At 40.1% G+C, this 23,254-nt stretch overlaps 1 protein-coding gene across 1 annotated transcript in view; it reads right to left on the reverse strand.

Annotated features, from left to right (window-relative positions):
- The window catches only part of LOC111337903 (polycystin-1), a 34,619-nt gene extending 11,806 nt beyond the window's left edge, over positions 1 to 22,813 (reverse strand). Inside the window, exons 1-19 of the mRNA XM_088735046.1 lie at positions 22,654 to 22,813; positions 22,488 to 22,536; positions 18,769 to 18,912; positions 18,080 to 18,412; positions 16,399 to 16,682; positions 15,730 to 15,883; positions 15,109 to 15,425; positions 13,286 to 13,385; positions 12,282 to 12,953; positions 11,473 to 11,823; positions 10,433 to 11,149; positions 9,942 to 10,099; positions 5,951 to 9,639; positions 5,050 to 5,255; positions 3,939 to 4,321; positions 3,494 to 3,685; positions 1,212 to 1,349; positions 899 to 1,060; positions 116 to 376 (exon numbers count right to left, since the gene is read on the reverse strand). Of these exons, the coding sequence (XP_088591172.1) occupies positions 116 to 376; positions 899 to 1,060; positions 1,212 to 1,349; positions 3,494 to 3,685; positions 3,939 to 4,321; positions 5,050 to 5,255; positions 5,951 to 9,639; positions 9,942 to 10,099; positions 10,433 to 11,149; positions 11,473 to 11,823; positions 12,282 to 12,953; positions 13,286 to 13,385; positions 15,109 to 15,425; positions 15,730 to 15,883; positions 16,399 to 16,682; positions 18,080 to 18,412; positions 18,769 to 18,912; positions 22,488 to 22,536; positions 22,654 to 22,701 (8,358 nt within the window). The 5' untranslated portion in view covers positions 22,702 to 22,813. The remainder of the gene's footprint in view (positions 1 to 115; positions 377 to 898; positions 1,061 to 1,211; positions 1,350 to 3,493; positions 3,686 to 3,938; positions 4,322 to 5,049; positions 5,256 to 5,950; positions 9,640 to 9,941; positions 10,100 to 10,432; positions 11,150 to 11,472; positions 11,824 to 12,281; positions 12,954 to 13,285; positions 13,386 to 15,108; positions 15,426 to 15,729; positions 15,884 to 16,398; positions 16,683 to 18,079; positions 18,413 to 18,768; positions 18,913 to 22,487; positions 22,537 to 22,653) is intronic.
- Between the last annotated feature and the right edge of the window lie 441 nt (positions 22,814 to 23,254).

Consider the following 23,254-nt stretch of genomic DNA (forward strand, 5'->3'; position numbering starts at 1 on the left):
TGGTAAATACGAAAACAGTTATTAACCTTAGTTTCGGTGAAAGTGGTAGAAGTATACCTCTACATCGCTGAATATTTTGAGATACACTTAATTGTGTAACGGAAATGATACATACCACTTGATCAAGAGTTCCATTGCCGAAAACTGTCGAATTCTGCGGCAGTTTCACTTGGGTGTCATTGATCGTGACAGGTTCCTCTCCTAAAGTTTCACTATCCTCCTTGGAAACTCCCATCGACAAAGATTGTGTCTCAATTTTTGTGGCATCTTCACCTTGAACTTTGGATGCTATCAGAGCTTGCGACAAAGTATCCAGAGTACCAAGAACTTTTTCTAACTGAGCATTATTTTTGGGCTGTCCTTTCTCAGTGGACGTCTACAAATAATCAAAAACAAGGTAACATTTCAATTAAAAGTGTCCTGTGCGGCGACATCCCTACAAAGATGTTTCCTTTAGGTGAATCTAACTCATCCAGGTTATTCCCAAATGTGAGCTTTTACCTAATTAATTTTTTTTACAATTGCATGAGCATCAGCGTTCTACGCCAGAGATCTCCATCGCAGTCTGGTTGTTGTCAAATCTCAGTGGAAAGAAAAAACAATTGCGGTGTATCATATCTGTCAGAGCCATGAGACACATTTACGAGGGAAGTTCTTAATCACAAAAGAGATTTAACGGGACAGCTTTTCGAAATCTAGGATATTTTACGTTTTAACCAAATAATCAGGGAATTATCGAAATACTATCATGACGATTTTTAAACTTCAAAAGAACTTTAGGAGAGAGAGAAAGGTTTGGATCAATGGTCAAACGAAGTAAGAAAAAAACAACACCTTCCCTGATTACTTTCGATACTCCGTGGACAAAATGGCCTTTTTCTGGCCATGATATCATTACCTCATCTTTCTGCTTTACATCCGCGGATTTAATGATATTTACCGCTCCACCAAATACTGCTGTGGAGGCTTCTTCAATCTCTTTGCTAGATGCTCCATCGCCACCAGTAGCTTGTGCCAAGATCGCTTTACTTGCATCATCGTAGAGGCTGGAGACCTTTTCCTGGTTTCAATTAAACAACATTACAAAAAACAAAAACAAACAAACAAACAAACAAAAAAAACAGAAACAAATGTTAAACCGTCACGCTTGTTACAGTATGGCCACATTAACACAGGACTCGGATTTTCTGAGCGATGAACTGTCAACTTACCACCACCTTGTCTGTATTCTGTTCGGGTTTATTTGTTACTGCCGTGAGAGTGCTGGCAAACTGAGCGACGTCTGATAAGCTCGTGTCATCGGACACTTCTGCCGAATCAACCACAGCTATAGCAAGTTTCTCTCTCAGCTGAGGACGAAATTAAAATGATACCGTCAAAACACCTTGACTGCCGAAGGAGGGGGGAGAAAGCCTGGGATTTCCCAGCACCCTGTTTAGGGTTGAGAAGTGGTAATACTTATACTCGTTTTATGCTACATGCTCGTAAGACGTGACCCACTTAAAGGGTCTAGTCATGTACAGTCCATCCTCGATGAGGTATCTACATGGTCTGCTAATATTAAGTTCCAACTTCACCCCAGTAAATGTAATGAGCTTAGGATAACCTTTGCGCGCTCTCCGACAAAATATGAACTTGTGGAAATCACCGGTTGTGAAATTCATACAGTACAAGTAGTTAAGTTATTGGGCGTTTATATTCAAGAAGACCTTAAGTGGAATACTCTTGTAAGAGAAATGACAAAGAAAGCTGCCAAACGCCTATATTTTTTAGTGCAACTAAAGCATGCCAAAGTTCCACCTGAAGAACTACTTCAGTTCTACGTTGCTTGCATTCAATCTGTTTTACTTTATGGCTGCCAGGTTTTTCCTTTTAGTCTTCCAAAATATCCAACCTTAAGTTTTGAACGAATACAGAAACGTGCTCTTAGGATAATTTTCGGTTACGAAGTGTATTATACAGATGCCCTGGCACGTTCAGGCCTCGTTACGTTGGAGCAAAGAAGGACGGAAATATGTAAAAAACTTTTTAACAAAATTGAAGATAACCCCCTTGATGTTGTGTACCCTCTTATTCCTTTCGATGAGAGACCAACTCAGGACCTCAGGAATGTTAGACCGTACCGTGTAAAGCCATCTAAGACCAATAGGTGTCGTGACACTTTTATTAACACATTTGCAGTTCTTTTTTAGCAATTCAACTGCGCTAATTCTAAAATTTTTTATTCGTATTCGTAGTCGTAGGATTCTTATCATAAGCATGCAAGTAATTTTGTGATTATATTTATAAAATTTCCCCTTCTATACATTGTAAACCTTAGCAATTCAGTCCATGCTGCTATTAAGGTATTGAATAAACCATTCTTCTCTCTCTTTCTCTCTCTCTCTCTCTCTCTCTCTCTCTCTCTCTCTCTCTCTCTCTCTCTCTCTCTCTCTCACTGAATAGATTTAATATATATCTTACTTTACATGGGGTAAGTGAGCACAGAACACGTCATTACAATGGAATGTGCTGCACAAAAAACCAATCATCTTAGGGTAATCTTAAAACGTGAAAATGTGAGTTTGGAATTGTGCCCACAGAAACTAGTTCGATTTTTTAGGTTTTAAAAACTGAAGCGTGTAAACATTAGCTAGGTGACATGTATGTTAACTTAGTTGTCTTTCCCAAGTAAAAAGCCCCACAGCATTAATTAGGTTAAGCATAAAAGCAACTAAGAGTGAGAAAGAACAAGGTCGGCTAAAACGATCACCAAACAATTGTAACACACAATAAAGAAAGCATTTCTCATTGAGTTAAACATTTCATCTCAACATCATCAACATGGTGACCCGAAACCGAATAGAATACGAGGTCTTCTCCCTCTAGACATAGCATAGATACGCAATTTGAACAAATTTAAAGCAAGAATAGGTACGCAAGACGTGCGAATTTAAGTCAAATTTAAGTCAATGTCAGTGTAGCCGTGACACACCTCTAAAAGATGAATTTATGTATCCTATTAACCAAGCGCGAGAGCCGTACTGGGAAAATATCGGCCTGAGGTCTTGACAGTACGGACCGAGCGCAGCGAGGTCCGTACAAAAAAGACCGAGGGCCGATATTCTTCCAGTACGGTCCCGAGCAAGCTTGGTTAATAAGAGATTTATTATACGACTGAAGTTCAAAGGGAGACAAGTGCGGTATCATTCAGGACCATTCGGGACAGTGCCCGGTCCAATACTGAGACAATATGGACCGGCAATAGAGCATTTTGATTGGTTGATTTTAGTTATTGGCCCTCTGACTGCCCGAGTCGTGTAATAAATCTCGTTATTGCATCGTCCTATTCAGTCCCAGGCCTCTGAGGTATAAGGGATCATTGTTTTTCTTCTTCGACTTAATTTAGATCATCATAACAATCGAATAACATAAGAACTGGGAAAAATTAGATATTTAATTCCTACCGCCTAACGCTATCTAAATCCTTGAAAAGGCCGTAATGGTTACTTACCTTTTCGCTTTCTTCCTTGTCCTCTGTGCTTACAGATTTATCGTCAGATGAAGTACTCTGATCGTTCAGTACTTCAGCGAGACTTAACACAAACGATGCAGTCTCCCTTATATTTCCACTGCTTATCATCGACTCAAGCTGCTCGTTCGCCTTGTTCTGAAGTTCTTTGACGTTTATTTTTTCTTTTTTCACCTGCAAAATGACGAAAATTAAACAGTAAGAACCCCTCTCATTTTATCATCGCTGATCGTAGCAGTTTACAGGACGTGTGTCACATTTGGATCTAGCAATGGCTCGACTCACTGTACTGAGAGTACCCTGGGGTTTAGGGTCTTTGAGAGTGAAGTGAGTCGTATAACACTACTGCGTTCTTTTCAAGGAAAGGCATTTCACAGTCTCCTTATTTTTAGTCCAAGCCTAGAAATTAGTTTGCAGCTCAACTTACTTCCACATAGTTTTTAAATTTGACCGTCGTTGAAGCTCCCAGATTGTCAGTGACCTTGGCGTAAAGATATAATTTGGAATCGTATTTTTCAAGACCATTGGGAAAGATGACTTTCTCGCGGGAATCTTCAAGTCCGCTTCCTAAACTTTTGTTCTGTCCTTTGGGAGATGTCGAGTAAAAGAATTCGTAACTTAACGGCGTCTCATCATCTGTAAATCCTTTACATTTTAGAGTAAACTCGGTTTCTAAAGGCTTCCCCGAGGTTGGCGAAGCTTTACAGTTTCCTCTCTGTGGAGGTGCGTTGATTGTTAGTTCAAGCGTAGAGGATCCCTCTTCTCCACCTTGAATTTTGCCATATAGTCTGATTTTGTAATCGTTTCCGCCTACAAAACAAAAAGATATTACCATCCCTCATCAAGACAGGTTTTAAGTTTCTGTCAAAACCTTGTGAGTATTAGGTACGTATTAAAACCGTGATTGTAGTTTTAGCTCTGAGAACGAAGATCTGAGCGTAATTTTCTCTCTTCTAGCTGCGATAAATTTCCCTGTAAACTAGCGAAGAGAATTTGGGGTGACATCAAGACCTTTTGCAGTAATACCTTCTGCTACCATCGTTATCGTATTATGTGCTCCTGCCCAATTCCTGTTTTCTGACGGTTTTATCTCGTACGGTTGCATGCCTTATTGAAATTGGCCATAGTTCTTGATTCATTAAGGAAATAAGTGAAATGAAATGAGAGCTCACGAAACTCATTCATGAAAAGAAAGCCGCGGTTATCACACCTTGAGAACTTTCAGTAAGGAAGCGTAATGGAGCACCATCAAATAAAGTAAGATGCGCACACAATAGTGGTTTTGCACGGCAGCCATGTTGGATGGCAGGAACGATAAATTATTTTACCCATGGCAAAAAAAATTATTTATAATGCAAAATATTTTCATTGTTCCTGCCATCCAACATGGCTGCTGTGCAAAACCTCTATGGTGGTCACAGCAGAGCGGAGAGAGATTGTGTACCAACCCCAAGGGAATTTTCAATCATCAATATCACACATTTTTGATATAACGGTGTTTTTACTTTATATGTGCTTCAGTGACGACGTCACCTTACCTTTAAATGTGTCGGGTTTGATAACTAGAAGGTTTGAAGTTAGAGGCGTAGATATGTGCCCTTTGAGGGGTACGTCTTCCCAGCTCTCTTCTTTTTTTTCCTCCAATTCCCATCGGTAGGAAATCTTTTGACCACCTTTAGACTTTCCTATCCCTTTTAAAGTTAGTTTGCTCGAAGGGTTGATTTTCTTGTGACATTCTCTGCATCTTGAATTCAATATTGAAAAATGAATTAAAAACAAACTCGTCAAACCAATTTTGTTCAGTGTTATAAAGACAGAATTTAGAGTCGGCTGTGTTTAGGCTGAAGCGATTTCACTGCGAAAGTTAGCAGAGCTTGAACGGCCAATAAAAACGAAGATCTGATTTTAAGTTTATAGAAGTGGTGTGCTGCATAGTGGATTAAATGACAAACTTAAACTCAATGAAAGGTTGACAAATTTTTGAAAACTTTCTTATTGTATAAATTGTAACTCGTGAATGTGCGGTTGGGAATCCTTCGATAGAGGGCTACACTGCTAACATTTTGATTTCGCGGCAAACGGGACTCTGAGTGTGATGCTCGGAATTTTACGAAAAATATCTGTGAGTCTCTTGGCTCAAACTTTTCTCTATGGCCAAATAAAGGTCTTTTCATTCGCAGAGTAAGATATTTACCTTTTTTCGCAGTATACCATAGAATACACAAAACTATCAGGCCGATGACCTTTTAAAATTAAAATATTTCATGCACATTGTTATCGCAGTGATTTTAAAATTTGGCGTTCAAGGACATATTTTATAGTCTGGCGCGAAAGGTATCTAAAGTAGTCGCAAAGCGTAATAAGTAGAAAATGCAAAGCAATTTCGCGCACATGTAGACGTAATTAGTGACAGTCGGTAAGCAAGCACTAAATACTTACTCGATGCTTAAAGTTGGAGGGCTACCCGGTTTGACTTTTATCTTCTGATCTGTGAACGAGGTTCGATTATCTTTGGTGATCACGAATCTTATAATGTAGGTTGTGTTGGGTGTCATTTTCGTCGTGTTCAACACAACTTGCGCTGTACTAAAGTTAAGTTGCCCAGGTCCGTATCCGAAACAGCCCCCTAACTGTGGCACTGTGGAGTCGTTTGCAGTGATGTTTTGCTCAGGGGAGGTGGGAATTGGTGGTAAGTCTGTTAGATTTGTAGGTAATGTATAACTTTTGTCTACGTTCTCATTTTCCCTTTTACAAAACCAAGCAAACTTGCAGTTGCACCTCTCAACATTTAATGTGTTCCCCGCCTCCGTGGTGTCAGGATCATGTGATTTCTCGGCATTTAACGTCAAGGGATCTTCATTACCCGCAGTCCTTTCTGTACCTCCCTCGATGAGAGCCACGAGATCCGTCTTTGTGATGTTGATGTAGAATTTCTCTGTTGTGTAAACGCCTGGTTCGGCCAACATGTTGATGCTAAATTGAAGTTCATATAAGCCGTAATCTAATTTCCTTGGTGGGATTATTAAGTCTGGTCTGTCGAAACGAATGCCCTCTTGCTGGCCAGCGGAGTCGGGTAATTTAGTCATATTCCAATAGTACTCGGTCGAGAAGTTGTAACATTTCAGAGTATTTACTGTTTTTATTTCAATTTTCTCTGACTTATTGAACTTTGTCCCACTTTTTTTGCTAACTCCAATTCCCGGAGCAGTGATTTTTGGAAAGGCGCACTCCCCCTTCACGATGGCGGCTTTTGTTTCCTCATCCTTTTCTATGGTGACACAAGATACGCGATTTTTGCCTGTAAACCTGACCCAGTAAGGTTTTGCTTCTTCATAAATGTGGTGAAAACTGGAATAGTTTTCAAAATTTTTAGCAGAGCCATGGCAATTTTTGCCCTCACCAGTTTTGTAATAATGATGTTTTTCGTCTTCCAGGTCGATATCAAAACAAGAATCGTTTCCTTTTTGTTCCATGCTCAGGGTAAAATTAATGCGTTTACCCATTTCCGCCGGTCCATCATTTCTTAGTTTCACCCCAAGTATACTCTCATGAACGATGATGTTCTGTTTCGCCGTCTTGTTACTGACATCGTTTTTGGCTATGAGTACAATTTCATGATTGCCCGTGGAATTAAATTTTCGACGACAGCTTATTCCACTGATTTCCACATCGTCTGACAGAAAACGCCAGCTGTAGGTTACATTAGTGCCATTTGTGATGGAAGAGTTAAAAAAGACGTCGTATTCTTTGGGAAATGTTGCCTCATCAGGCGTGAAATTCTCGGAGCATGTATCGATGAATTTTGTCAAATGAGAAAAAAACCTGAGGCCGTGGATCTTATCTTGAATTCTTACTTCAACAGATGCATTACCACAACTTATCTCGTTGCACACGTTCACCGTGGCAGTATACACGCCTTGCCTAGGATACTGGTAAACCGTACCATTCACATCATGTGATTGTAAGGTTTTGAGAGGCTGAGTTTCATTATCTCCGAAGTCGTATTTCACTTTGAGCGGTGCAGAAGCATTGTAGCCAGGGAAGTGGAAAAAGAAATGTACTTTCCCTGGATTGGAGGGCTGAGGTGAATTGGACGTAAGCAGCACTACGTCAATTGGATATTGGACGATAATTCTACACGCGTTTGTAGGATTCTCCTGATTTCTGTTGGATAGCTTCACAGTGATTGTATATGCTCCTTCAATAGCGTAAGTGTGATTGGCAACCGTTCCATTTATTGGGAATTCCCGTTGATGATACATGGTTTTCGACGTTCCGTCTCCAAAGTCAAACACAACGTTCACGTTGGTGCCGTTGACTATGTCAGCGGTTGCCGTGACTGAGTCATTTACTGCAATGTACAAATCCTGGCATGGGCCACCCTCAGAAATTTGTAAAGAGCCTCGTTTTATTGCAAGCACTAAGTGTGTTACAGGCGTCTCAACATAAACTGTGGCGTTTATCCACTGGCTATCCACAAGATTGCTAACCGTGATATTGACGAGATATTCTCCTGGGGCAGAGTAATTGTGAAGGCTAATGGCGACGAAGATGTCTCCAACTGAGATGTTCTTTTCAAAAGGCTTTGACTCGCCATCACCGTAGTCGACCAAAATGGAGATTTCACTTCCTTGATTCAACTTCCAGTGCACACGTGCTTCTTCCATTACGCCCACCTCGTGTCTGAAGCTCCTAAATTCCAGGCCTTCGATGACATCTTGAACGATAAGCTCTGCACAGCGCACCACGACCGAGCTGATATCATTGGAAGCGATCAAGGAAACTTTGTATCTTCCTGCCTTTCTATACACATGTGGAATGACTTTATCTGAGGTGTTTATGGTGGTTCCGTCCATCGCAAGTAGGGTATAACGGGCCAATTCTTCACCTTGGTGGGGCAAAATGGTAAAATTAAACGTCTGATTGGTTCTCAAAATGCCGGGGTGCGTCATCTGTACTCCGTGAACAGCACGTTGCACGCTTAAGTTTCCGCTGATTGTCAGATTGTTTACTTTGTTAGTGGCGGTGATTGACACCAAATACAAGCCAGGAATCGTCAAATTTGTTTTATAAATGGCGAAGAAAATTGCCCCAGGTACTTTGGGGTTGGTGAGATTTGTTGCACGGTTGTCACCTGTGGATGTGATAGTGATATTAAAGTCTACGTGCGACCCGTTACGCAACAGCCAACTAATATTGGCAGTAGTTCCGTTTTCAATTGGAAGCAATGCAGTTTCCCCAAATTCCAAGCCAGCAATTCTCTCTTGAACGACAGTTGTGCACCAAATGGACATCAAGCTTACTTTATTAATTGCCATGACATTAAGAGTCACTGATCCGGTTTTTTTGTAAACGTGCGTTACCCACGGACTTGATGTTGTGGCATTTTCACCATCGCCGAACTCCCAGAAGTAGGTTACATTAGTACCGTGAACTATTTCCGCTGTTACATTAAAAGTTTCTCCATAAGGGAAAGCAACAGGTAGTTTTAATTGGAAGTCTCTTATGGCCACTTGAAGAGCAACTACTCTTGTAAAGCTCTCTGTTCCGCGAGAGTTTCCCACTGAAAATGAAACAGTCTCGTGTCCAGCCATCTGGTATTGGTGTTCAAATTTAGTCTCAGACACAGCAGAGTACAGAATGGCTATCGCAGGAGCATAATGTAGTTGAGTCGGACTGTCACCTGTTAAAGGAAGGCGATTACTTCGCAGTGTCGTGGTACCATTGATATTTGAAATGTTATACAAGAAGGAGAAACTTTTCGGGCTAGTTTTCAATGCAGCTGCTGGCCCCGTGGAGGGGAAACGTACCCCAATGACGTCACCTTCTTCAACTTGAAGTCGCTGATTTGTACTCTCGATAAGGAAGAGTTTGTGTCCGCTTGTTAAGTATACCATGTAACTTGAGACGTGCTTGTAGTCGAAGTTGACACTAGCTCCATCCATAGTGTTGTTTTCACTACATGACTCGTTGGCGCACTGTCTCTGTTTAAAGCTGAATACGTTTTCACCATTACAAGTATCAGTCTTACCCACTGGGCACGAGGTTGAGTTCACCGTGCTGGTGACACAAATTCTTTTCGCTTGACAATAAAGTTGTTTTTGGTCTTCACATGTTGGTCGATAAATCTATGAAAAATTTGGATAGCACTACAAATTATAACTAGTAGAAAACAATGGAGCATGCTGATTACTGTAAGGGAATCTTAAATCTTCTTCGCGAGAGATTCAAAATAGCTTCCTCATGGTGAGTTTTCGGAAGACACGGCAGTCTCCTCGTAACCTAATGTTCAAGAGCACGACACTGCTTTATCTCCAATCTGTTGCATGTTCTTCTCGCAACAGAAAAAAAGGAGGTGATTCCCTGTTCTGAGAGAGAAAAAAACTTACGTTTTACATTTTAAACTCTTTTACCCTTGATGTTTAAGTACCTTTAAGTCAAGAAAGCCTCCTTGTTCGACGTCCATTTCTAAGCCCACAACTTCACCTTTGTTTGTAACGTCCATTCCAGCCAACAGGTATAAACCGTTGGAAGTAACTTGGGATTCTGGGTCTGACTCTAAGATGCCTAGTTTAAGGATTTCCGCATCTACATGTGAAAAAAAACAAAAAAACGGAGGGACAAAGTGTTTCTAATGTTAATGACTGACTGACTAACTAAAACATGGACTGAGACACTTAGAGCCGGAGGAAGGAAGGAGGAAAGAGGGATGGACTGACTGACCGATTGTCTGGCCGTGAAAGTCAACTTATCGGCCAACTACGATTTGAGATGCATACCGAACAAAGGGCTGACAGACGAAGTGAAACACTTGCGGACGCACGGATGCATGGCCTGGCGGAAGAGTGGGTGCTGTAATTGACTTTATCGATCATAAAGATACAATTTTCAATTAACTCTAAGTGACTTATCGATTCTTACCAGGAACTACTGTATTCCGGTCAACTCCATCCTCAAACTGTATCGTGGTTTCTACGTTGGCACCCTGTTTAAATTTCAAGGAACAGCTAAACGTCGTGTTTACTGAACCCACAGATGGACAAAAAAATTCTACTCCTGAAACGTTTGAGGTTGCAGAAACAGTAGTGGAGGACTCAATCACTGTGCGATGTCCGGTATCGCTGTGCTTAGCTATCGCTTTTCCTTGGATGGTGTAGTTTCCTGACTCAATCAGTGCCAGCGTGGCCACAGAATCTGTGGTGTAGTACTCTGTTCCATCTCCTACATTGATAACATAGTACTCAACGATTTGATCCGCTGGTAGCGACGGTGTCATTGTCAGGTTGAAACCTGTAAGCGTCGTAATCGGGAGATCCAATGTTAACGTCAAGCTGTGAGGCTGCACTTGGACCGTCTTGTACACAGATATGTGGGTTTCCCCACCACACTTGAGATTTCCAGCACCGAGGCAGGACGAAAGGCACATGTCTGGAGAAAGTTCTGTTATTGTGGTGGTAGAGTTGCCACAAAGGCACAAATTTCCACTCTTCAGGGCAGCGTACGTAAAGTACAAAGCGCCGCACGAGTGCATACAGAGGCCAGGTGTCATGCTATTAGGTTTATAACCACCAGGATTGAAAATAAAACTCGGCGACACCGCATTGTCCTCCTTGTAGCATCCCAGATGATGACGGACGACTGTTATGAGGTGATAGCATAAACGTTTATTAAATAAGTAGTGACTGTTAACTACTAAAACACACCATGTAAGTAGTACGTATTCTATCTTCTCAAATCACTCAATACCAAACAAATTTATAAGCCCTGAAACATGCAGTTGTGCTCACAGAATCTTTCCTAACCTTTTTTAATATCCGTTTCATTACTTTGAAGCCTTAATACGCCATCCTGTTATTATCAGTGATAGAAATCATCACGTTTGTTTGACGTTTGGAAATCACCTTAAAAAGTTCGGAGGAAACTGGTGTACATGAATACATTTTCCCCCTTTGAGCACCTACCTTGTTCACAGATGTACTTTCCTGGGGTAAGAGAACAAGAAGACTTTCGCCAAGTTCCTTCTACTTCCATCACAACACAGCTTCCCGAAGACCCATTTTTCCACTTGTTGAAGGACAATCCCGAGCCGTCTTTCCAATAGAAGGTACTATCTGTTTGTTCGAGTCCGATCCACGCTTCGCCTCTAGTTTCGTTTTTAACGAACGTGTTTTCTTCTTCGGAAGAAATCTTCACCAAATCCGCTCCTTTGGAAAGACACGAATTTCGCGCTAGCTGGAATGTAAGGTTCCCCGACAATACCTGGTAACAGGAGCCGTCAAAATACGACCAGTCAGAGGCGCAGCCAGCGCGATCTGTAATGGAAATCAGCATCAAAATTTAAAGTAACATTGAAAAGTGAAATTTGAAGGACGTTTACAAACCTATTTAATCCTAAACACGCATATGATCTCTCCGCAGGGAATTACTACTATCCTTGGACTCAAATAAATATTTTGCGCGACGTACTTGTGCATTTATTCACCCGCTTTCGGGCACGCACGCGCGCACGAGAATGAGCACTACCAAGGGGGCAGCTTTCAAATATCGTTAAGAGTGAAATAAGGCTAAATATTTCGCCTTCTCGGTGACCCACAATGTGAACTCATTGTTTACGTATCATTCCTCCTTTGGTCCTTCGCCCTTTGAATTGAAATTTCATAATCCCTCTTGTCGTTTATTTCATAGGGCAACTTTTGGTGACTTCAACACGCGAGGACGTCAAACAAGCTGTAAATCGATTGGTATCGCATGGGGTATTTTTCATTCTCACCGTTACAAACGTGTAGACTCGACATTTTCTTTTCTATGATTTCCTCTTTCCACACCGCAACGTCTCTTATCAATGCCTTGGCATAGGCGTCACCTTTGTCACCCGTGCGACCGATCGTGAGTAACGCGTGATGGTTTGATGACGGCGTGACGATCTTTCCAATTGGGTCACGCAAGACACTGACGGAATCTTTGTACACCATAGCGGTCAAACCATTCTGCTGGCTCCAACTCATTGCAAATGTTTGCCATTTGTTTTTCTCAAAAGATCCCTGAACCTTCCAGATCTTCTGTCCATCACGGAGATTAAAATGCATGGCAGAGTCCACATAGTAGATGGAAAAACCATTTGAGCTTTGCCCACCGGATGATAAGATGTAACCGGTACCATTTCCCGAGATACTTGCTTTAAAGCTTACAGAAATCCCATTCAGACACTGCGAAGGACTGTTAACACAGCTTTCTTTACCACTTTCTTTAAAGTCGAAATCTACCCAGTTTGAGCCAGTGAGAGAGAGGGAAAGTGGTGCGAAGCCTTGATTAGAAGGTCCGGCTTGTAAGGACCACGAACCGTGTATCTTTCCCGTCAGAGATCCACCACCATTTATATCTTGTTGATAGATTGTGGACTTGTCAATTGGCCAGTAGTGAGAAGCATCTTTGTAACAATGATCTGAAAATGTGAGAGATGGAAGTGTAGAAGTCATGACTATATTAGTGGCTAGTAAAGACACCAAAATCACCATTGGAAACTAGGGGAAATCTTGACTTATATGGAAGCCTATTTCCTTGACTTCCAATGTCTGATTGTTAATTTTCCTCTCTAGCTGCTACACATTTTCTTGGAAATTAGCAACGAGAATTTGGCGCGAGATCAAGATAACAAAATTCTACCTGTTAGGTCTGAGTATTCTCGTTACCTGTTTTCTGGATAATGTATGGATATTATAGGGAGAAGTTACATGCTAATCAGTCCCGGGGGTCAAAGGGTATCTATTTACTTACCGACACGTGCACAAACTTGAAACTTGGCTGATGAACTTGTCGCGGAGAAGAAAGCGTATTTGATTTTAACTGGCTGTGCCTCTCTCCAAAACAGATAAACCTACAAAGGCAAACAAGAAGAAAGATAGGAATTAAAAATCTGATCTTAAACAAAAACCAGAGGACGGTTACGAAATTTGAAATCCGGAGGTTCCCGGTTCAATTCGTACATCCAACTGTTTTTCACCTGCCCCGAATTAATCTCCTTCGTTGCGTTTTTCAAACGGCTTACTGATTCGCTATCAAGTGGTTAGAAAAAGTAACTTGAGAGCAATTTGGTTTTCAAGCAGGTTTTTTCCTTGTTTGCACTTAGCAATTACATCATCATTGTACAATAATGCATTGATAAACATAACGTTTTTCAGATCGCAGTTAGATGTGTTTTAGATTAAATCAGTAGAGCTTGCAGATATGACACCAAAATTAACAGAAATTTAAAATTTTGAGTGGAGAAGTATGAAAATGCACAGGATCGCTTAATCAAACTGAAGTTTGATTACTGGCTTGAATATCTCGACTTAGTTCTTTTTTAAATGTCTTCATGGTCATATTTATCTAGCTCGTTCATTTAATTGCTGTTTTTCCCTTGTTACGAGTCAGACGCGTCAAGCGTGCTCAGGGCTGAACTTAAAGATTAATCAAAATCGTACATCAACATTTCGGGATTTCTATTTTGATAGGATAACAAATTTGTGGAACAATATACCTAATGACGTTAGGCAGGCTGAGTCTATCGACTCTTTTAAGCGTAAACTTAAGTCGTTTTATTTCAAGAGACTTCTCAACGTTTTTTTGATGGCAACAGCTTTCGTAGCTCTAATAATTTGTCCTAAATGTCGCCGGGTACAAATGACACCCTTGTTGCGCGCACTTGTTAAGCAGCCTATGTAGTCTATTTAACAATTATTCGCCGAAGGCGAGGTGAATAATTATTATAGTATAAATTCAGAGATGAACAACAGAGAAATTTCTAAAATCATAATATTTTAGTAACATTTATAACATTTTACTTTAACATTTTATATAAACCGCGTGGAGCGGTTTATATAGCGTCATATAAGGAACCGCTCGACCAATTAGATTGCTGGAAACTCTTTGCTCAGCTCTGAAATTATACTAATAGTTATTATTAAAAACTGGATCATTCGATAATGCAATTCAAGACTTTTATTGGCTTAGCCATCATCGTCTATGAGCCAATAGGCCATAATCTAATATCTGTACATTATAACATCCGGTTTCTTCTTACAAAATAAAGACGAGAAGATTTGTCTAATATCTTGGGGGCATTTTTTTTTAATTAAATAATTATTTCACTCGTGCTTGTTGGATACGAGATGATTATAGCCAACTCGGCGCTACGCGCCTCGTTGGCTATCTATCATCTCATATCCAACGCGCGCTCGTGGTATAATTGTTAAATATTTTAGGAGAGTGTTGGGTTGGAGCTTAAACCTAGTAGGGGGCTTATATCCTATTGTTTTTGCTCTGGTACTGTTTATGTACAAATCCTTAGATAAATAATAAAATAATTAAATAATAAAATAATTAGAAAAAGGTATTCATCTCAGTCACTTTCATTTCCTTTGAAAATGTGTTGCTACTTCAACAGATTTCAATACTTTCTGGCGCTTGCCAGTTTGACTTGATACAAATGCGACACAAGCAGAATTTCGAGCTGTTAAGATAAACCTAGCCTGACGCTTTGATTGTACATAAAATCTTTCAAACGTAAATGAAAGTAAGAAGCCCTAAGAATAACCTTATAAAAAGGGTTGAAGTACCTTTTCTCCAGAGCCGAATATCAATCTGTCCTTCCCTGCATCAATCCAAAACAAACGCATCTCATTTTCTTTCAGCAAAGATGCAGTGGCGTTGAATTCCATCAGAGTTTCACCCTGGTTACCTTGTCTTTTCAAGACCACTTTCCCATTTGAATCAATCAAAATTCTATACCCAGAGCTTTGTTTACGTGAGTCACTCGTTAGAAGCACTGAGACGTCGTCCTTAGCATCGATCATGAGAGGAAACTGGGTTCGATGTAAACGATAGCGCTCAGACTGACCACCGCTTGAAAGCTGGGTATGGTCACATATGGTTTCTGAAAAAAGAAAGATCAATTTTCGTTTACTTTAACATCTTTTGCGATGAGAATAGTTAGATGAAGTCAAAGTGGAAACGGTAAAAGTTATTCGCTGAATTACTCACAAAGTCTCTGTCCGAGCCCCATGATTTTTTTCTTTCGCGTTTTTCATCAATCCAGTCCCGTAATTCAACGTAAGAGGATCAACAAGATCCTCTGTTCCATGAAATAATTCAACTGAACTTATTTATTATTCTGGACCAAAGTTTTTACCTTTTTATTCCACGATTAAATAATTTTATAGTTTTTTCCTATAACTTACTTTGTTTACACATGTCGTTGTAAAGCTCAATCTCTTCTATACCAACCCCGCCGCTGCTTCCAAGCACCTTTTTAATTGTAAATTTAACCCAGCTTGTTCTACGAGCCAAGAAGTTAAACTCCTCGAAATCCGACGTGTTACCCGCCAGTGTAATCTGTAAAGTAAAACGGGAACAAGCTATATCATGACTGCTGGTATGATGACACTTTCATTTAGTACTTTAAACGTTATTACTTGATTTCAAGTGTGCTTCATCTTGCGCTTAGTCAGCGTTTCATGGAATTACGACATTAAGCCCTCTGTAGTAGCAATCTAAAATTCTCACTTTACCCGCTTCCACCTTCACTTAACACTCCCCACTCTACCCCTGGCTCAACCCCCCACTCTATTCCCCACCCTACACTCCTTACACCCCACCCACACCCCACTCCACCCCCAATCTTCTCCCTCAACTCTAACCTCACTGTACCCCCTCACTCTATCCTCCACTTTGCCTCCCACCCCAACATCCTGCCCTCTTTGTCTTCTTAGGCATGCACTTTTGTAAATGTTAACGAAACTATTATTTTTGTCAGGCCCAATCGCCCATCACTCCCTAAATGGGGAAGAAATTAAAATAATTTCACAAATTTAACCCCAATTAATGGAAGGAAACCAATGAATACGCACCGTTTCCAGTGAACAGTCACTAAACTCCAACCACATCTCTTGGATTTGTTGTCCAGAGCTAGTTTTCGGCATAATCCGTAGCTTATTAATGATGAAGGTTGTGTGAAAGCCGATTTGTATGAACGAATTGATGGCCTCATTTGATCCTGATTCCCAGCCGACAGTTGTATCCCCATCGAGAACGTTTTCGCAACCTTTCGAGTTCCCGCTGCTCGAGGACTGATTTAAACAGCCTCCTCCATAATTCTTTGACGCCACGTTGAAGGTTGTGCAGGTTGTAGAATCTTGAAATAAAAGGAAATAAGATCGATAGTTAATTCCTTTATAACGAAGACAAGGCTATTGGTAAGAAAGATGTCTTAGCACTTTGCCCCCAAAGAGTGACTAGCATCTAATTTCTCCTTACCCCTCCCCCCATGTTCCTCAACTCTTTGCCCCCTAAGAGTGACTAGCATCTAATTTCTCCTTACCCCCTCCCCCCATGTTCCTCAACTCTTTGACCCCTAAAAGTGACTAGCATCTAATTTCTCCTTACCCCCTCCCCCATGTTCCTCAACCCTTTGACCCCTAAGAGTGACTAGCATCTAATTTCTCCTTACCCCCTCCCCCCATGTTCCTCAACTCTTTGCCCCCTAAGAGTGACTAGCATCTAATTTCTCCTTACCCCCTCCCCCCATGTTCCTCAACTCTTTGCCCCCTAAGAGTGACTAGCATCTAATTTCTCCTTACCCCCTCCCCCCCTGTTCCTCAACTCTTTGCCCCTAAGGGTGACTAGCATCTAATTTCTCCTTACCCCCTCCCCCCATGTTCCTCAACTCTTTGCCCCCTAAGAGTGACTAGCATCTAATTTCTCCTTACCCCCTCCCCTCATGTTCCTCAACTCTTTGACCCCTAAAAGTGACTAGCATCTAATTTCTCCTTACAATGTCACCCTATTCGCACATTAAAGTCACGGAAATATGCATTCTGATGGTGGCGATGTAAAGAGTCAATAGTTAGAGCACTGAACTACGCTTGGTTATCCTAATAATGCCTCTCGTAACCAAGGGGTTCATATGAGTACCAACAGACAAACTGAGAAACTAGACAAACTGTCAAGGGGATTTCAGCAATTGCCCAACATCTCCTCCAGGGGACAGTAATTTTGTAAGACGCTTCGTCCCACCCAAACCGATTTCTTAAGCTCGAAGGAAGGAACCTAGCATCGCTACAAAGGCGATAAAAGGCGAAACATTTTTAGCAATTAAGCAAAACAACCAAAAATATTCCAGAAGTTTATGGAACGTTCTTGCCAAGGACTTCAATTTGACCGCCAAAAAAATCGACAGTAAAGCGTCTCCCTTTTTCTTTTCCATCCAAGTTTACATTTCGTCTACAGATTTCTTTTGTTTTCCATTCATTTTAAGCACCTTTTAAAACTGAAATGAAGGTTTTCTGAATGGTATTAGTGTCAACCAAAGGAAACATGATGCCAGTGTAAGTAAGTAAAGAATCATAATGATAACGATGATGTTTAAACATCGGAACAACATAAAACAATGGAGTGTGCACAGCTGTCGTTCATCTTGCACCCCTTTCCGCGCGCGTGACTTCTCGGTCTTGTCAGTTCCCTCGCGCGCGCCTCAACTCAACTGAATATGCGAAAAATTACACCTTTTTTACACGTTAAATACTCATTTACCTTCCGATAAATAGGAACAGTTTATTGGAATGCTTGATGATATTTCAGTCGGCCCTGCGCTATCCCCATTCGTAGCTGCATTTGTCCAAGACACATTTTTTTTTCCTTTGTATCCAATAACTGCGTGAGAATTGTGCGCTTGAACGCTGCCAGCGTTCTGTGCACCAACGTCGATCATGTCACTCACTGGAAGCGTGGTGTTAGCCACGGCAGAGAGCTGTATTGCCATCAGCACCACAACATCCTGAGGTAAGCGCCTCAGGAACTCACCCAGCCTGTCACACTCGTCTTGCTTCGCTGCGCAGTCGAATGCAGACGATGTGAGGAAACGACCTGTATGGAAGAAAGGAAAAAACATATTGAAACGGAGCCCCTGGAATATAGCCCCTGGAATATAGCCCCTGGAATATAGCCCCTGGAATATAGCCCCTGGAATATAGCTAGATAACCCTCTTAGTAGCTAGTTTTGGGCTACCATCAACTGAGTTACGAAGCCTCATGTTGGAAGAGAGGCTAATATTCCTGACCACTTTATTTCTCGAAAAGGAACCTATCACAAACAAAAGCAATAAATCGTGTCCTAAACTGTGGATGAACCACGATTGACGAAACTGGAGAAAAAGAAGTTTCAAAGATTTTTTTTTTGTATTGCGATATTTTCACTTTGGAACATAGCTAAGAATTACTACCTGATAGGACATCAAAGACAGCGACATTATATCCTTTGGTTTGTGGTGCATAGTTTTTGTTGTTGACCCAAATATAAGCCAGCTTCTCGCCTCCATCATTTGTTCCAACAGATTTCACGGTGACATTGAGAAAGCTGACCACATCTATAGAAAGAAAATACGAGAGTAACCGATTGATAAATATATGCTGAAATCCTGGAGGGGAGAATTTATTTACCGTTTCAGTGTAAGTGAATGGATAACATTTCTGTAAGGTACGAGGGGCTTGTTGAACGGGCGTGGGCGTGAATGCATTACACCTCTGAGGTGTAACAAGTAGGAACACCAAATTTCTGAATGTTTACAAATAAATTACATGAAAATTGAATCCATTTGCGTAACAAATACGGCAATAGCTCTCTGTCATTTTTAAGGTCGATCATCTTGATTTCCTTGAAAAGGCATCGTGAGAAATTTAGCGACTGTCATTTCAAATTTTAAAATCAAGCATAAGGGTCCACAAATTTTACCTCCTGGAGGGTAGGGAAAGCAGCCTTCACCCCCATCCCCTACTATCCCCCTACTTCCCGGACTATAATTCGAGCCTCAACTCCCACGTAGCAAAAATATATTCTGTGAGGCTCACACTTAAGTGACATTAGGCACGTAATTTTTGTACTTGAACCCATTTGTGTTGTATTGGTCCTAACTGCGCCGGAACTGAAAACGACAAGTCACGGTTTTATTCTAAAATTACGCCTGCCGTTCGCACCACCAACCTAAAATAGTTCGCTGAATCTCAGGAACCTTTTCGGAAACGCTCTTCTAGCTGGATGAATTAAAAAAAAAAATGGTTTTTTGTAAGCGGAAAATATTCTAAGAGAGACTGAAGTTTCTCGAAACACTGATGCCTTTGCTCTAGCAACAATTTTTTTTTATATATATATATTCACGTAGCCGAGAAAGCTGTAATTGAAAGTGACATGATGTATCGCAGTCTTCAAAGTTGTCTTGTGCCGTGAACCCGAATTAATTTCACTCAACCCGAATATCAATCTTTCAAGCCAGCTTTGTGCAATTTGAACCATAAGGAGCTACCTTTTCATTTTGCAGTTGGTGTTTCTTTGTCTGCATTTGTTTTTCTTTGTCTGCATTATCATCAAAAATAATTATTGTTAGATCAAGTTATTGTCGTTTTGAAAATTCGCATCTTCGTCATAAAATCGCCCCATTCATGCGTTCTTTATCTTAGTGAGATCACCGGCCTCACGTTTCCAAAACAACTTTTGTTCCTCAAATATACGTTAAAGAGTGTTAACTCAAAGTTGATTTTCATCAAAACAAGAAAACAGCTGGAAACCGCTGTAAATTGCATTAATATCCAAGCAACTTTGAGTGGAGCCGACTATTTTGTAGAAATTAGAAGTTTCAGTAAAAAAAACAAAAACGCTTGGCAAAATTTCATAGATTATGAAATTATTTAAATTACGTCGACTTTTGCATCCAGTTCATCCTGAAACAGGGACGTTACATGAGTGTCTTACATGAATGGGTAATGTTATTACAACTAAAAGACAGGAATTGCTTCAATAAACTGAAATAGATCATAAAACCAGAAAACATTGAACACCGGCTCCTTTGGCACCGTTCCTTCGAGATATGAGCAATTATTACGATTATTTACATGTTTTCGCATAATTTTTTTCAGAAAAAGATGGAAAAAATTAGAACATTCTTCGACAGCCTGAGATCGAAAAGAACTTAGCCGAAGTAAGAAAAAGTAAGCTTTCAGTGAGAACTTTGTTTCGTTTCTAATAGCGCTAGCTAGCGTCTATTTTGAAGGTTTCCATTTCAGTAACTAACATTGTCCCGTTAATTAGTCTTCTTGTCATATATATGAGTGTATCGTTGTTTGATTTTAATCCAGTCTTTCAGCATCGACAAGAACTTTATCCTTATACCTCTTTGAAATGAAATATGCTCAGGAATATATTTGAAACACTTATATAACACTTCTCTTTAGTCTGGTTATCTGCGCCATAAAACCGTGACACTGCACACCAACGCTGAATCTAGATTACAACAGCTGTGAGGGTAAAAATGCTGATTAATGGTTTATATTTTCAAAAAGGAATTAGTTTTTGGACCTTAAATTTGACGTAAAAGGTTATTTTTAAGAGTTTTTGGTTAAATTCCAAGTTGTTGTTCCATCCTCAGGGAAACGTTAACCGTCCTAATCTGTGATATGTGAATACGACCACCTGTTAAATATCATTTCACTTGTTCCTTCGCATGTTAAATGGTCTTTCATGTTATAAGGTTTAATTAGGTCAGAGAATCTTCCCAAAAACAAGGAACACTGCATAAAAAATTTTTTTAAAACATTTTTTAGCTTAAAAAGTGAATAACAACAATCTGTTCTGCAGCGCCTCAAAAAATCTATGCATCAAAGTTCTGATCCGAATGTTTCCCAAAGCTTGCACGCTAATATTACGTCGTGTAGTTCAGAGTATCATATTAAAATCCATAGAAGACTAATTCTGAATATTTGCGACACTCTTTTCATCGAAAGAGTCTACAACAAGGCCAAGAATATTGATTAACAAGCCAAAACACGGCACCTTAGCCAAGCGATATGAGACAGCACAGCTAACGTTGAATAGGAGGAACGCCTGCGCTGACTGCAAGCGGAAAAAGTGCCGAAATCAGCTAGATTTTGGCGATATTATCTCGGCAAAGGGCTGTTTCTTCTTTAATTTCCTTTATTTTCGTTTAGTTCATTGTATTACAGCAAAATTTGGGTGAGATTTTCTTATGAGCATAAAATAATTCGAAATTAGGGAGTTGCTATGACGAGTAAAACCAAACAGTTAGATTTTTGGTGAGACGGTTCGTTTTGATAATACTTTGTTTGTAGCAAGGAAAGCTGCAAGCGTTGGAATAAACGCGTTGGTTAACTGCACTGCAAAATACGAAAGTTAAAAGGCGCATAATCTATGGATTTGTTGACCAAAGGACGTAAACAGATGGCATGATCTCGTTTTATAAATGATACCCTGTACTCCAAAGCTAAGAAGCAAAGAAAAAAAACGTATTTTCGGCACCTTGTTCAGTTAATGTTCAATCGGCGTTGTTTTCCATGCGTCGGATAAATATCACCCAAAAATTGTTACGCACCAATTAATTTTCTTCGTTACCGAATATACAATATGATTTTATTGTCCGATAGTTTAAAATAATAAAGTCGCAAAGCCATCGGGACCCAAGAAGTCCGTTTATTTAGCTTTCATTTAACAACGATTCAATAAATTTAATGCTAATGTCCGTGTGACTGACACTTTTTAAAATTATTTCTTATCTAAAGTAAACGTTGTGAGGCTACTGATTCGGGGCTGTTTTGCACGTATCAAAAACACAGTTTTGGGCTGTAAAGTTCAACTACTATTGCGTAATTTGTTCTCACGAGTTGCTGTTTGATGTTGCGGCATTGCAGTTGTAAGTAAATTTAAAAATCTAGATTTTCTGTTCGTTAAAATAAAATTGAAGAGTCAAGAAAAAGGTGTTAAGAATCTTAGACTTATTTTAGAACAATGTCCGAGGAATCGCATTTAGGTCGGCTTTGCAACACCACCAACTGAGTCCCGGCAACAAAATACCAATTTGTTCAGAGAGAAAAAAGGACTGAAAACTTCTTCAGGTTATTGTTTATTATTTTTTTAAGGTGTAAGAGTTAAACCTACCTGAAGAATGATCCAGCGAGTTACCAAAAGCGAAGGAAAATCTGACAAACTGCAAACACAATAGATTATAGAGAGGATTTTTTCGATCAGTTCCTCTACATAATAATGACTTCCATCGTCAACAAAGTCGCACGGCAACTGCCAAACTGATATTACCAAAACTTACCGTACTAACGAAAACGATGCAGTACAAACTGAAAGATGCAAAATTCATCTTCCTTCACTTCCTCATTATGAGGATAAGGCAGTCTCGTTGAATAACTTTCTAAATCTTAAGCTGTTAAGTTGCAAATTTCGACAAGACAAGCTCGAATTTACGACTTCTATTTCTGTTCCTCTTTTCTCCAGTCCATTAAACGTGTTAAAACATTCCATCTACGTCAATTTGCAGCAATTTGATTGGTTAAGACGCCATAAATATTTAACGGTATTTCCTTTTCTGTTCCTCTGTAGCAGCTGCCTTTCTCAGCCTACTACCGAGACTTTGAAAGAGGTGGACTTCATTACTTTTATTGTAGACTAAAAGCGAATAGCAGAAAAATAAATAGCGTTCAAAACTGTTAAGAAACGCTTCCAAGTTACGTTGAAAACAATATCCGCAGAAAAAAAAGCTTGAATTTTTCAGTCACCAAACAATGTAGGTTGTATTGTTTTAATTTTAATCAAGGGATTTATTGACTTTGGGTTGTTAAAATTATATTCATCTTAGCCGTAAGGCGTCTATGAAAATGCTTGCAAAAGCAGAGACCTTGGTAGTTTTTGTCGCA

The sequence above is a fragment of the Stylophora pistillata genome, chromosome 10, assembly GCF_964205215.1.
Source record: "Stylophora pistillata chromosome 10, jaStyPist1.2, whole genome shotgun sequence".
NCBI classification, from domain to species: Eukaryota; Metazoa; Cnidaria; class Anthozoa; order Scleractinia; family Pocilloporidae; genus Stylophora; species Stylophora pistillata.